At 35.5% G+C, this 13,327-nt stretch overlaps 2 protein-coding genes across 16 annotated transcripts; one reads left to right on the forward strand and one right to left on the reverse strand.

The window, feature by feature from the left end:
• Window positions 1–114: 114 nt before the first annotated feature.
• On the forward strand, window positions 115–6,389 carry LOC121971775. Of its 15 annotated transcripts, none has more exons than XR_006109235.1 (4): window positions 119–422; window positions 681–762; window positions 845–963; window positions 6,024–6,389. XR_006109235.1 is itself a non-coding variant. In XM_042523208.1 (4 exons), exons 1-4 carry the CDS (start codon window positions 412–414, stop codon window positions 6,159–6,161), a joined length of 315 nt encoding a protein of 104 aa, XP_042379142.1. In that variant the 5' UTR covers window positions 128–411; the 3' UTR covers window positions 6,162–6,389. The 15 variants fall into 15 exon arrangements, 2 of the variants coding, with proteins under 2 accessions (XP_042379142.1, XP_042379143.1); XR_006109233.1 differs by having other exon boundaries at window positions 122–422; window positions 647–727; window positions 837–963; XR_006109229.1 differs by having other exon boundaries at window positions 126–422; window positions 647–727.
• A 1,258-nt stretch (window positions 6,390–7,647) lies between these two features.
• LOC121971776 (DNA-directed RNA polymerase 1A-like) lies at window positions 7,648–11,983 on the reverse strand. The gene is made up of 8 exons (XM_042523211.1): window positions 11,842–11,983; window positions 9,272–9,424; window positions 9,096–9,170; window positions 8,878–8,967; window positions 8,735–8,782; window positions 8,557–8,671; window positions 8,375–8,478; window positions 7,648–8,288 (listed from the first exon to the last, which is right to left on the reverse strand). Exons 1-8 carry the CDS (start codon window positions 11,935–11,937, stop codon window positions 8,178–8,180), a joined length of 792 nt encoding a protein of 263 aa, XP_042379145.1. The 5' UTR covers window positions 11,938–11,983; the 3' UTR covers window positions 7,648–8,177.
• Between the last annotated feature and the right edge of the window lie 1,344 nt (window positions 11,984–13,327).

Genomic DNA, 13,327 nt, shown 5'->3' on the forward strand with positions numbered 1-13,327 from the left:
TCGAATAAAGAAGGATATCAAGAAATTTTTATTAGATTCGATTAAATAAACAGATAATCGAGTATATAAAAGAGTTGTTAACCTCATATCCACTTGTGCCAAAGGCATCACTTATTCACTTGCGGAGATACCGGGGAATCTTGCATTCTTCTTTCTGCCAACCAACCCAGCAGATCCTCCAGTTTTCCATCGGTACCAGGTTACAAGCAACCCAACGCTACCATTGGGACCCACCCGTTGGCTCCGCCTTTTCTACCTTTCTCTCGCCACAACACGGGTACCCAAGCGGGTAGCGAATGATAAATCTCCATCACCCTTCCTCGCTTTCAATTCTTTTTCTTCGACGATTTGATTCGCTTTTCAAATCGCATCCCTTCTCCACCGATCCAGAAGAACGGCCGGCGTCGGACGATGGCCACCCGGTGAGTGAGTTCTATCTTCCCTTCTCCCTCTCCGCTCGCGATTCGACTTGTCGATCTCTGGACGCAGCGGTTTATCGATCTTTTCCTATCCTTGTTCTCTCTCTTCTCTTTCTGGATGTAACAATGGGGGAATCGGTCGATAAACCTCTGCATCCGGACTTCCGCATCCTCCTCCCTCTTCTTTTTTTCTTGATTTATCCGTTTGATTATTTGGATCTTGCGAGGGGGATGCGTTGTTCTTGCAATCTGAACTTGCAGATCCACTGGCACTGTGATTGATGCCGAGTCGGTTGGAAATTTGTCCGGTGACAATACTATGATCTCTCAACTTTTCTTTCCTGTAAATCTATTCGGAAATGCTTATCTATGTTGTTCTTAGCAACGGAAGGCCAGAAATTTGTCTTTTTTTGGAAGCTATGCAGGTCCTTGCGGCTGTTGGGTACTTTCGAACCTGATGATTGTTAGCCTGAGCTTGAATCAGCAATTGACATTCACAAACGGGATCCAAGGTAAAGCTGGTCTGCAATCAATGCTGCAGAAGGTGACATTTTTTTACTTCACTCTATAAATTTGAATGATTTGGGACATGGTAATTAATTGCAACTACTTACAACCATGTTGATTGAACTGAAGAATCAAATATTCTTTACAAAAAAATTTATAAAGAATTTACACAAAAGAAGTACTTTTTGTGTCTGATGTATACATGGAGAAAATATAGAGTCAAGATAATATTTGTGTCTGTGTTATTATTTCGGTTTTTATCGGAAAAATATCATTCTAATTAATATCGTGTGGACGCTTTTATACATTGTGTCGGTAATAAATTAGAAATTGAAGAACGAAGAAGATACAATAAAGAAAAGAGATTTTATTAAAATAATATATTTTGTCTCATATGACATGATACAAGATTTAAAATTATACTTGGCACATATAATGTCTCTTTACTATACTACATTTTCTTCTTTCTTGAACTTTCAATCCATTATCGACATCTTACATTGAAATGTTGATACGATATTAAAATAGTATCGTTTCATTTCAGTCGTTGATCGAAACTCCGACATGATTTAAGATTTTTAAACCTTATTTGTAATTAGATGGTTAGTTTGATTCTTTTCTTCACTAGTAGTAATGTTTTGAAATCCAGTCGAACCCAACTCCAAGCCTCAGTTTTTTTGGCTGAACACACCCATCAAGAATCCTGCTCAACTAGAAGTTTTACATTGTTCGAATCAGACTGGATTTGTAGCCCCAAAATCAATAATCACGTTTTAAAATGCGAATATTAACTTAAATTATTATATTAGTTACTTGATTAATATTTTGACATAGTAGAACACCATATTCAATTAATATAATTAATTAGTAATTAATATTATTAGCAATAATATTTCTAATATATCTAAGTGATCACAAAAGAAAATTTGATATATATATGATATAATTCCATAAATGTGCATAAAAAATTTATATGACGCATGATATAAATTTTTATTAACTTACTAAATAATTAGAAAATTCAGATTTATATATATAATTAAGATAATTATACATAATCCAGGAAAGGATGATGTGTATAAGGAAAAATATAAATATGTATAAAATTTAATTAAAAAAATAAATGTGTATATAAAAATTTATATAACCCATGTATATAAATTTTTATATAAAATTTATATGACTTAGTAAATAATAACCCATGAGAATATTAATATATAAAAATTTATATAACTCATGTGAATAAATTTTTATATAAAGTTATAAGATTTAACATGTAGATAAAAATTTATATAACATATGAAAATAAATTTTTATGATTTAGTATAATAAAATTTATAAAGACTTAGTGTATAAATTTTATGGGATATTCATCTAATCAATGCATAAATAAAATATAAGATTAAAATACTAGGAAACTATCAATGTGAATTATATATTATTTTGTATATGTGATGGATATATATAGTAAATTTGATCCATATAAATAATATTATAGCATAAATAATGGAAATAGGAAAATTATAATATATATATATATATATATATATATATTGATCCTGTCCGAACGCTGAATCAACGGACGCTGGGCACGTGGCGCTCTCCGGTTGCTGACGTAGATCTTCGACTGGTCGTGTGGAGCTCCGGCGAACCTGCAAAGAAGTCGGGACGGGAAAGGGTTCCCAGCGACGACCCTCCGACGCTCAAGTCAGAAAGATGAACAGTAAGAAAGTGGCTCCAGGGATCCTTGATTGCATACCTCCGGTGAAGTCTAATGGCCTTTATATAGAGCCACGGGAACTTGGTGCACACAAACTGAGGTATACATGTGTCATATCCCATACCGCAGCATGGGCTTGTCAGAAGAGCACGTCTGACTCCATACCGCTACAGTCTGAGCGTCTTCTTGATGGGACAGCAGAACATTCGATCGCACAATACTGAGTATGGTCTGGTCTTTGAACATGTCTGTTGTCAGCAACAGGGGTTACTGAGATGACGTTCACACTGTCCCCTACTCTTTGACTTCCTCTTCACGGATCGACCATCAAGCCGCTCGGCCAGAGCATTCGTCTCTGGTTCGGCATAGGTGGTCGTCCGTCCGGGAAGGTTGAGGGTTGTCCGTCCGCTCGGCTCGTATCGTCTGAGACCCTGGCCGAGTAGACCTCCGCTCGGCCTTCACTCTTGATTTGCAATGCGACCGAGCGGACTATCCGCTCGGCCATATGATCCGAGCGGACTATCCGCTCAGCCATATGATCCGAGCGGACTATCCGCTCGGCCATATGATCTTTTTCCCTTGGAAATTTGGGCTCACGGCCAGCTGGTTACTCTCTCGGGTGAAAATCATTGCCTAGTGCTCGGCCTGTCTCGCCCGCTCGTCGAACCCATGGGATTGACCCCCCTTTGACTGTTGACCCCCACGCGTCGTTGACCTTTCCCTCATGAGGGTCCTCCGGCCTTACCACCGGATCATATATATATATATAGGAGATTTAATATGTGATGTTGAAGATATTCTTCAACGTAAAATTATTTATATAATATAAATTTAATGGAACGCCTATATTTAACATGGTTCAATATTATAATATGAATTAAATATATTACCATGTATATGTGATATATATACATGGATATATATAAATATAAAAATAGTATATGAATATAAATATGTATGAAATTAATGCAATTAATGACTTAGTATATAGAAAGGAAAACAAGGTCTTAAGCTCCCTCTTCTATTTAAACCTTACCCTAAGAAGGTTTTCCGCCCCCTTTTTGTTTCTCCACCGGTGCTAGAGCTTCAAAGGAAGACAAGGAGTTAGGAGCTAAATACTTAAGGCATGCTCCCTAACTTGTAATACTTTAGTTAGTTTCTATGGTTGGTGAACTTCGGTTACCATGAGTTGAAGTATGATGCTCTAGTTTAAGTTCTCTTCTTAAGTTTTTAATGGTTTGTATAAATGGAGGATTTTGGATTCTATAGATTTCTATGTTCTTTTCGATTTTAAGAAGTTGATGTTATGGTTTAAGTTCCTTCTTCATCTCTATTTGGAAATTAGAAAAGTGTTTATGCTTCTAATGGATTTTAGGACTTGTAAGTTTCAGATGTTTATGGAACCCTATGTCCTTTTGTGTTTTTAAAAAGATGATACCATGATTTAGGTTCCTTCCTCACCTCTACACGAAAGCTAGAGAATTATTTATGTTCCCATTAAATTTAAAACTTGTAGGTTTCGTATTCATACTAAAACTCTATTTTAGAAGTTATATAGTTATCACGATGTTGCACTACAAGTTACTTCATGTTTACCCTTAAAAGTTAGAAAAATTTGCATGCTCAATTTATAGAGTAGAACTTCCAAGTTTTAGATTCTTTAAGGATTGGTTTAAATTCTGTTATAGAGGTTTAGTTATCATGATGATGTACTACGAGTCTTCATGTTTTACTATTAGTTTACTCTTAGAGACTAGAGAACTGACGACCTGGGGTTTACCCCGCCATGCGCCTATGGCCTGTGTACCTGCATAAACCTCCCTCCATATCCGTGGGATCGGCACTAGGGGGGCCGCTAAGGTAGCGGATCTACCTTTTTTAGAGACTAGAGAACTATGCATGCTCAAATTATGTTATTGGTCTTGCAAGTTTTGGACATGATAAGAGTAGTTTTCTAAGGGTCATATTCATCATGATGTTGTTCTATGATTTCTTCATGTCTTTCTCATATCATGTTTTATTTTAGTTCATCATGTTCAACTTTGTTAGGTACCCTAAATGAGTTTCAGTTTTGGTTGTATGTATGTGTTGAGGAAATGATACCATGTTAGCTTCTTTAGATTTGTACAGTTCATATTTTATAGATTCCTATACTCTTTTGCTATTTGGAAGTCAATACCATGCTAGCTCCTAAAACTTGTAATCTTCAAAATTTAGTATGAATGTTTTGAGTTACTCTTGCTCCTCACATCATGGTAATTTAGGGGACTTTAATGGCTACATCTAGATTTCAGATCTATAGGTTAGGTAAGTTTCATGCTGTTATTCTTTGCTTCTCATTTTGATAACCTTGAATGCTCATGAAATGAACCCACTTACGGTGATGCACCTGTTAATAATTGCATTTCATGCTTACGTAGTAATCATACTTATATATGTATGTTTGAGCGCATGCCTATGTAAGGGTTATATGTTTTGGTTTATGTACATTCTTATATTCATGCCTATGTAGTGATTATGATTATGATTATGCTTATGCTTATGTCTATGTTTATGGAATGAAGTGGTTGGTTGTAATCGGGGACCTAAGCCCGGGAAGCATACCAAATCTTATTATGGGTTAAGTTATGAACCGGGGACCTAAGTATGGGGAGCTTACCAAATCTTATTATGAGTTAAGTTATGAACCGGTGACCTAACCCGAGGAGCTTTCCAAATCTTATTATGGGTTAAGTTATGAACCGGGGGCCTAAGCCCGAGGAGCTTTCCAAATCTTATTATGGGTTAAGTTATGAACCGGGGACCTAAGCCAAGGGAGCTTGCCAAATAACCCTCATGAATTGGAACAATGGGATAAACCGGGGACCTAAGCCCAGAGAGCGCACCAAAATCATACATGGATAGGGGATTCGTTCCAAGGAACAGTCCCCGCCAACCTAGCTAAGGTACTTGTCTGATCAACAACTTATGTTACGGTAATGTTATATGCAGCCAAGCCACCACTACGATACGTTTATAAGTACACATGCAGATATGTTCAAGGTATGTTTATGTTTACGCCAATGTTTATGTTTATGTTTATATTTATATTTATGTCTATATTTATGTTTATGTTTATGCTTATGTTTACGTCTATACCTTTGTACATGATCAAAGTCTATCATTATCCTAAATCCATTTCCATGCTTATATTTATGCTCTCATACTTAAGTAGATGTCTATGCTCACATATTCTCTACCAGTACGTCGGTAGGAAAGTCCCAGGTTATCTAAAAGGGGGCTTCCCTTAGTGCACTAGATTATGGACGCTAACTATCGCATAACAAGATTTTGAATATACTGAATCTTTCGACACACTGACTTTAACTTTTTTTCAGACAATGGGACAAGTGAGACAGGAAGCATTGGCTAGTGAGCCAGCTCGGGACCACGACAGCACAACCCGAAGATATTCCAGTTTAGTTTTCGCATTAACTTATGTCTTAAGAACCATCTATATAATTGTCTTGAATTGAGAACTCACTATGGAAGTATGAACAAGTGACATCCATAGTTATATTTATATGATTTGTTAAAAAAAAAAAAAAACTTGAGGCGTTACAGGATTGGTCTCGACCCAGCCAATCTGGTTGGTCCAGTCAGAGAAGCATAAGCAACACCGCCAACTTATTGGGAATACAATATGTAAGTCACATTCTTGTGTGTTATACAACATCAATGAGCAGAAACCAATTTACTTGAAATGCAACGTATGTGTGTCTAGATATAATCTTTTATCCATTTCATGTTGAGCAATCTTTGTTCTATTTGTTACAAGAACAATAGTGTTGTTCAAATGTTTGTATGTACTAAGATGTCCATTAGGCATATAAATATTATCAATTGCTGTTTAATCAAGTGATAAGTGAGTTAAATTTGACAACTTTTTGTAAGCCTCGGATCCAATTTCCATTTTAGAAGTCTCAAAAGTAAGATTTGGAATCCAGGCTCTCCGAATATAATGGCTGTTCACTTCTTGGCTAAAATTCATTATTAAGTATTATTGTGTTAAAATGATAGTTAAATTCATAATTTTAAAATCGTACAATAGAAATTCCGTCATTGCATTAAGACTATCCTTCCATATAAATATGATGATTTTCGTCCATGATTTACTTCTTTCATATTGATTAGGAGATACATTGGTGAAGACATTGAAACAAACTAATCATCTTTTATCATCATGATGATGAATTTCATTTGTCTTGTGAATTTGCATTAAAATGCTCAATGCGACTTTAATAATTAATCCAAGAAATGTTAGCATTGAAAAATGCTTCTAAAATTTTGAAAACTATCTAAAGATTTTTATTTTTATTTTTCAGATGAGAGTTTAAATTATTATTATTATTAATTACAAAATTAAACTCATTTATTTTTTTTATTCCGGTATTCATCTTTTATAATCCGATTATTCTTAAAAACCGACCGACGTACTGAAAATTAATCACACTCAGCGTCATAAATTTTTCAAACTCTCCATATGTAATATATCATAGATAAAATTTAAATCTTTATTATCTAAAATACCCATCCCATATTAAAAAAATTTAAAATATTAATAATAAAATTAGTATTAATACTGATATTAATATTAATAGTAAAACAATAATAATATTAAATTAATTTAGAGATAAAAATAGAGATGGAACCGAGATGAAAATTTGATTCCTGATTATTTGGGTTCAAAAATTCCCTGAACCCGACAAGATGGAGATGGGAACGAGGATGGAGATGAAATTCAAACCCCATCCCATTGTCATCCCCACTAGCTCTCACACCATAACACCAAGAGCTAAAAATAAATTATAAAAATAAACTCTCATATACTCTACTATATGTAAAATCTAGTACACCATTAAAGGAATCTGAAAATTAATAAAATTACATATGAATCTCTATCAGTTTATATATATCACTTTTCATCCTTTCCATCGCATAAAGTAATTCAAAAGTCAGGAATAGAGGAACATTTTTAGATAAATAAAGGTCTTTTTTGCCTGTTTTTTAAATCTCAACTCAAGAGACCTTCAACCTAAAGGAATATAAATGTACTTGAAGAGAAGAGATGGATCAAAGTGACAGCAGTTAAGAACTATACGAACTATACGCAGCGTTTTCTCACCACCCTATCTAACCAATACTACAATTGGCACTCGATACATTACAGATGGTGATCCAGAATCGAAGAACACCAGAATTTTTACTTCGCTGAGACCTCGCCTGCTCAGTGTGTTACATATAAGAGGAATCCCCTCGATGCCTTCTACAAGACTTGCGATTTATTGTTTTGATCAGCTCTTCTATCATGTTGATAATCTGAGGTGGGCCGTCTCGGTTGTCTTCATTTTGACAATGATGGCTCGATAGCCAGACGCGCATTAAATCTTGTCATAGTAGGGCTGCAGAGTGCCACGACAGCAGTGATGATGACGACAATGCAAATGTATCTGTACAGCAACTGATAAGGTAAAGAGCTGTAAACTGCCATCTTAGTTGAAAAAATATGGAGAATCAAGAACTTCGTTCAGGTTGAAATCGCCCCGTTCAGGCAATGGTGGGAAGCATAGACCGGGGAATGATTTCTCAAAACTCTCCAGCAACTGCAAAATACAAAAAAGAAAAGGAACATCGCCTTAAAATTCTTCAGTTATTGAAGTAGCTGATAATGATAAAAGATGTCGGTTACATTTTCTAGTATGGGAGTCTCGTAAAGTTCCACAAACTTTTCCCGAAGAATTCTATTCAATTGATCTACATCGCATGCGTGTGTCCAGTATGAATCATGGACTCCTGCAAGGTAAAGGAAATAATAATAATATGCGAATCAACTTAGATATCTACAAGGCATCACCCAATAAAAGAAAGAACCTGCAAATGCTAATCCTGCTTTTTTACAAGCAAGCGCAGTCAACATCATGTGTGATCCATCGAGGGAGTGAACAAAGTTTGGGGGAAATGCTGTCTTTTGTCGTTTCACCATGACCTGCAGAAGCGACAGAAACGTTAAAAATAGAACATCTAATGTTGATCAAGAAAAGCAGTAGACCTTCTCGGTTTCTTGCTGTAAGGTCAATAGCTGAAGAGATGTTCTAATCTGCAAGATATGTAACGACAATACTGAGAGAAGTTGATGTCAAGCAAAGAAGAATGAAGATGGTAATAAGATCAGTAGGTTAAAATATGACTTACTTGACGTGTTCCTAATGCACGGTACGGTTGAACTACGGGAAGTCCAAGAGGTGTAGTCCATCTTACCGGATGGTTTTGTGAAGCAATAGTCTATGACCAATACGACTCAGATTATTACGTTGTTAAAGACTATTTTTATGAGTTGAAAAGCATTCGACATTGTTGATTTCAAGTTCAGTTATCTTTGGAACATAAATGATTAACTAAACGATACAGACCTTTGCACAGTCACCGAGCCAGCTCATGATCTTCCGTGCAGATTCGAACATCTGCCCTAATGCAGTTAAAGTAGTCTGTTCAAGCGATAACAGATTTTTCAGCAAAATAGACGACAATCAAAATAAAAATATAGTATATAAAGAAAGAAAAAACTGGTAAAACAATGGACTCTCACTTTGGCAGCATAACATGAAGCACTAAATATCTCTGCATCGTCAGCAACAAGGTTTCTCTCTTTTAATCTTTTTTTGATTTGATCACGAGCGCCAACATAAGTTACACCATACACAGATGTCATGACAGTCTGCTTCACTAACTTCCTGTCCACCTTCATCAAGCAAACAAAATAACTACGAATGAGCATTCGAAATATATTGCAGGGTTTAATAAGAAAGTGTAGAGTTCCCACATTCATGACTTCCACACCGACATCAACTGCGGTACTAATAACAATTTTATCATATGAGGATCAACTGTATACGGGCAAACAACAATGGTGTATAGTATAGAAACATTTAAATTTAGCCTAAAGTATAGGTGTTCTAAAAGATATATCCAAATCTATAGGATAGAACTAGAAAGGAAAAAATATATTAGATTGAATATGTCAGGTAAAGAAATTACGAGTTGCAAATTTCAGTGGTAAAGAAATAGCGTTAATGCCTTGCACAAGAAATATTGGATGTAGAAGAAACGACAATTTAATTCTTTTAAATGAGGCCAATGGTTCAAGCATGCCTGATTTATGGGTTCTCTTCTTTCCCTTTCAAAGCTCTCACCAACGTTCTCATTGCCACCCTCAATCGTAGAACCACAACCACTGACCATCACATGTAAAACGATGAAAGTGGCAACCACATCGAACATCTATCATCACCGTCCACCATCCTATCTGCTGTCCTCATTAAAGCACCTTTGGACTTTGGTGAATCTAGCACACGCTGCAATGAGCAAAGACTGACTGAGGTGAAGACAGAGAGTAAAAGGTCAAATATGATGATGGTAGCAGGAGAAGCAGATTTTGCGAGCAATGAAGCATGGAAAGGAAGAGGGAGTGATAAACAAGGGTCTCGTGGCAAAATGGCAAGATAGTTAGAAACAAACTCCAAGTAGCTGAAGAAGACAAGGAAGGAGGCCTCCATCAGAGGTTCCTGCAAGCATAGCTATCGAGAGGAGGATCAACAATCATTTTATTAAAAAAAATTGGTTGTTATGCCCAAGGTTTAAAATCTCGACCCGTGCTGAGGTTTCGGTCCCAGACCGGAACGATATGGTTTCGGTATCATATCGTGCCGTGACAATATAGTTTCGGTATTTTTTAAATATAAATATTAATATATATTAATATTTGATTATTAAAGATGTTTATATTTGAGATGTTGAATTTATATTTTAATATTTTCTCATAAAATAATGCCTATTAATTTTTTATAAAAAGTATTTTAAAAAATAAATAATTCTTAAAATTCAAAACTATATTTAAAATTATAAAAATAAATATAAAGTTATTTACAAATTTTAAATTATTTTTTTAATGTATTTGTAAATTTTTAATTTTTAAAATTTTATTTGAAATGTTTAAGAATTATATATTTTTTAAATTTTTTAGATTATTTTAAATTTATGTTTAATTTTAAAATTATTTAATAATTTTTAAATTATTTTGTAAAATATTTATTAAAATTTAAAATTATTTAAAAATTTTGAAATAATTTTTAATATTTTATAATTATTATTAATAATAGTTTATTTATAAAAAAATAGATATTTCAAAAATAAAAAATTAACTAAATCAAAATACTAAAAAAATCATGGTCCCTCCCGCACAATATCTACGAAGGATTTTAGAAATATATCATATTTTATTCGAATTTTTTAGAGTTTTAAATTAATTTTTATATATTTTAATGGAATAATTTAATTAGATTTTTTAATTTTTTTATTATTTATTTCAATTAGAGATAATTAGATTATTAAAAAATTAATAACATAACTAAAATAAATAAATTAAAAAAATATTTATTATATATTTTTAAAATTAAAATAAATAAAATAATTAATTAATTAATTTTATTAGGATTTAATTAAGCCTCTTTGAATCATCCCAATTCACTCTAGGAATTGTTTTAACTAAAAAAAATATTTAATTAAAAAAATAGAATGCGACTGGGCACCCATCCAACGCAGCCGCCGATGGCCGTTGGTGTTGCATGACCCGTCTGGTGTGACCGCCGAGATCGCGCGGCCCCTCCGACGCGGCCGCGGGTGTCGCGCGGCCCCTCCTGTGCGGTCACGGGTGTCGCGCGGCCCCTCCTGTGCGGTCACGGGGGTCGCGTGACCCCTCTTATGTGACTGTAGGCGTCGTGACACCCTTCCTGCATGGCCGCGGGCATCGCGGTGACCTTCCTGCGCAACAGCGAGCGTCGTAATGCCTTTGCGGTTGCGGCAGGACTGGTGCTGGATTCGTGCTGGTGCCGGTGCGAAACTAAATGTTTTGCCCATTTCAACCGACTCAACACGAGATCCCAAACCTTGGTTATGCCTATTGGTTAGGTGCAGAGAAGCAAGCTATCTGAACTTAGTAATTCAGAGTTTTTACTGATACTGGACAAGACGATATATATGTTAGTAAACAAGTTCAGTCTGATCCGTTAAGGTTTAGATAGTACTCATGCTGTATATGATCGAACATATTGCAGATTCAAACTAAATCCAATACAGTGTAGCCCAGGTGAATAAAAAAACCTGATTAACTAGAAGCCTCGCCCGCAAAGCATTTGGATTTTCAGCAGGATCTTCCTCTGCATCTCTTTGCATAATGTCACGAACCCTGCATTTCATTCATAAAATTCTCTGTCATGGTCAGATCATAACATTCTCTGCTTTATTGGAAGTTTGAATCAGATAAACTGACGAGTTTTAGTAGTATTGAATTAGCAGAGGCAAATTGAAAAAATTCAAGGAACCCACTAAGATCGTGACTAATAGATTCAGAAGGTGCAAAACAAATTAAAGTGCAGAACATGTCAACTAGCTCACTAAAGAATTCCTATGTAATGAAACTACATGTTGCAAATTAAAAGCGTGAGATGTCAACTATCTCACTAAATAATTCCTATATGATAAAACAAAAATATGTATGTTGCTTCTCAAAGCAAATAAGCAGGACAACTTGAGGAAATTCACACAAACAGAGAATATGGTTACAGCATCCTTGCTTATGCTTAAGCATTCCAACACAAGTGGGGGCCATCACAGATTCCGACAAAGAGATCATCGTTAAGTCCCTCCCTATTTATTTTGATGCAAGCAATGAACCAAGAAAACATAGACACTGCTAAAGGAGAATAGTGCCATAATAAGATGTATTCACTGCATATAGTTACTTGGAAAAGCCATTTCAGATAGGAAACTCGCAAAAGAATCTCTTTTAACCTATTTTAATCATGGTAAACTAGTGACTATTTTGCCATCACTTGATCTGAAAGAAACTGGAACAGCTATTTGTCACTGAACCAAATATCCAAAAAAGCTACTTCCCAGCTGGTAATTGATTTTTTAGTTTGTTCGTTTTGGACTTCCCTTCTCTTGTATCTGTGCTCCATTATACACAAACCCTCTGGAACTTTGAACCATACGTCTATTGGTGCAATTTCCCCTAGGTCAAAGTTGACCAAGTTGACTAAGCTTGAGTTGGCTCGAGCTTGAGTCTTGATGTTTGAGTTTTGATGTTTGACGATATATGGAGATTGCTAATGTAATTGTCCATTTGGGAGATTGACGATCGAAGGTTGACCAAAAATCAAGTAGGTCAAGATTGACCAGATACTTGACTAAGAAAGTCCTAACTGAAAGTTAGACATGGACAAGACCAACGGGAAGGTTGGCACAAGAAGGAGAATTCAAGTGGGTCAATGTTGACCGAACACTTGGTGTTGAAAAGTTCTGGTGAGTGAAGCAACGCAAAGTCCCAGTGAGTGAAACTATGCTGGAAAAGTCCCTTAAGAAGTTAGAAAGCAAAAGTCCTGAAGACTCCCAGCGAATGAAGCAGCAAAGGAAATCCAAGGGACTGGGTTGATCGGACATCCGCGCTCGAAAGTCTAAGTAGGTCATGCGAGGACCGACACTCATAAGAGTGGAACTGTGTGGCCAAAGGATTGACCTGACATTTGGTGAGTCAAGTCTGGCGGGTACGGAGAACCGACACTTGGTAACGAGACGGTTACCAGAT

This window comes from Zingiber officinale, chromosome 4A (genome assembly GCF_018446385.1).
Source record: "Zingiber officinale cultivar Zhangliang chromosome 4A, Zo_v1.1, whole genome shotgun sequence".
Classification (NCBI taxonomy): Eukaryota; Viridiplantae; Streptophyta; class Magnoliopsida; order Zingiberales; family Zingiberaceae; genus Zingiber; species Zingiber officinale.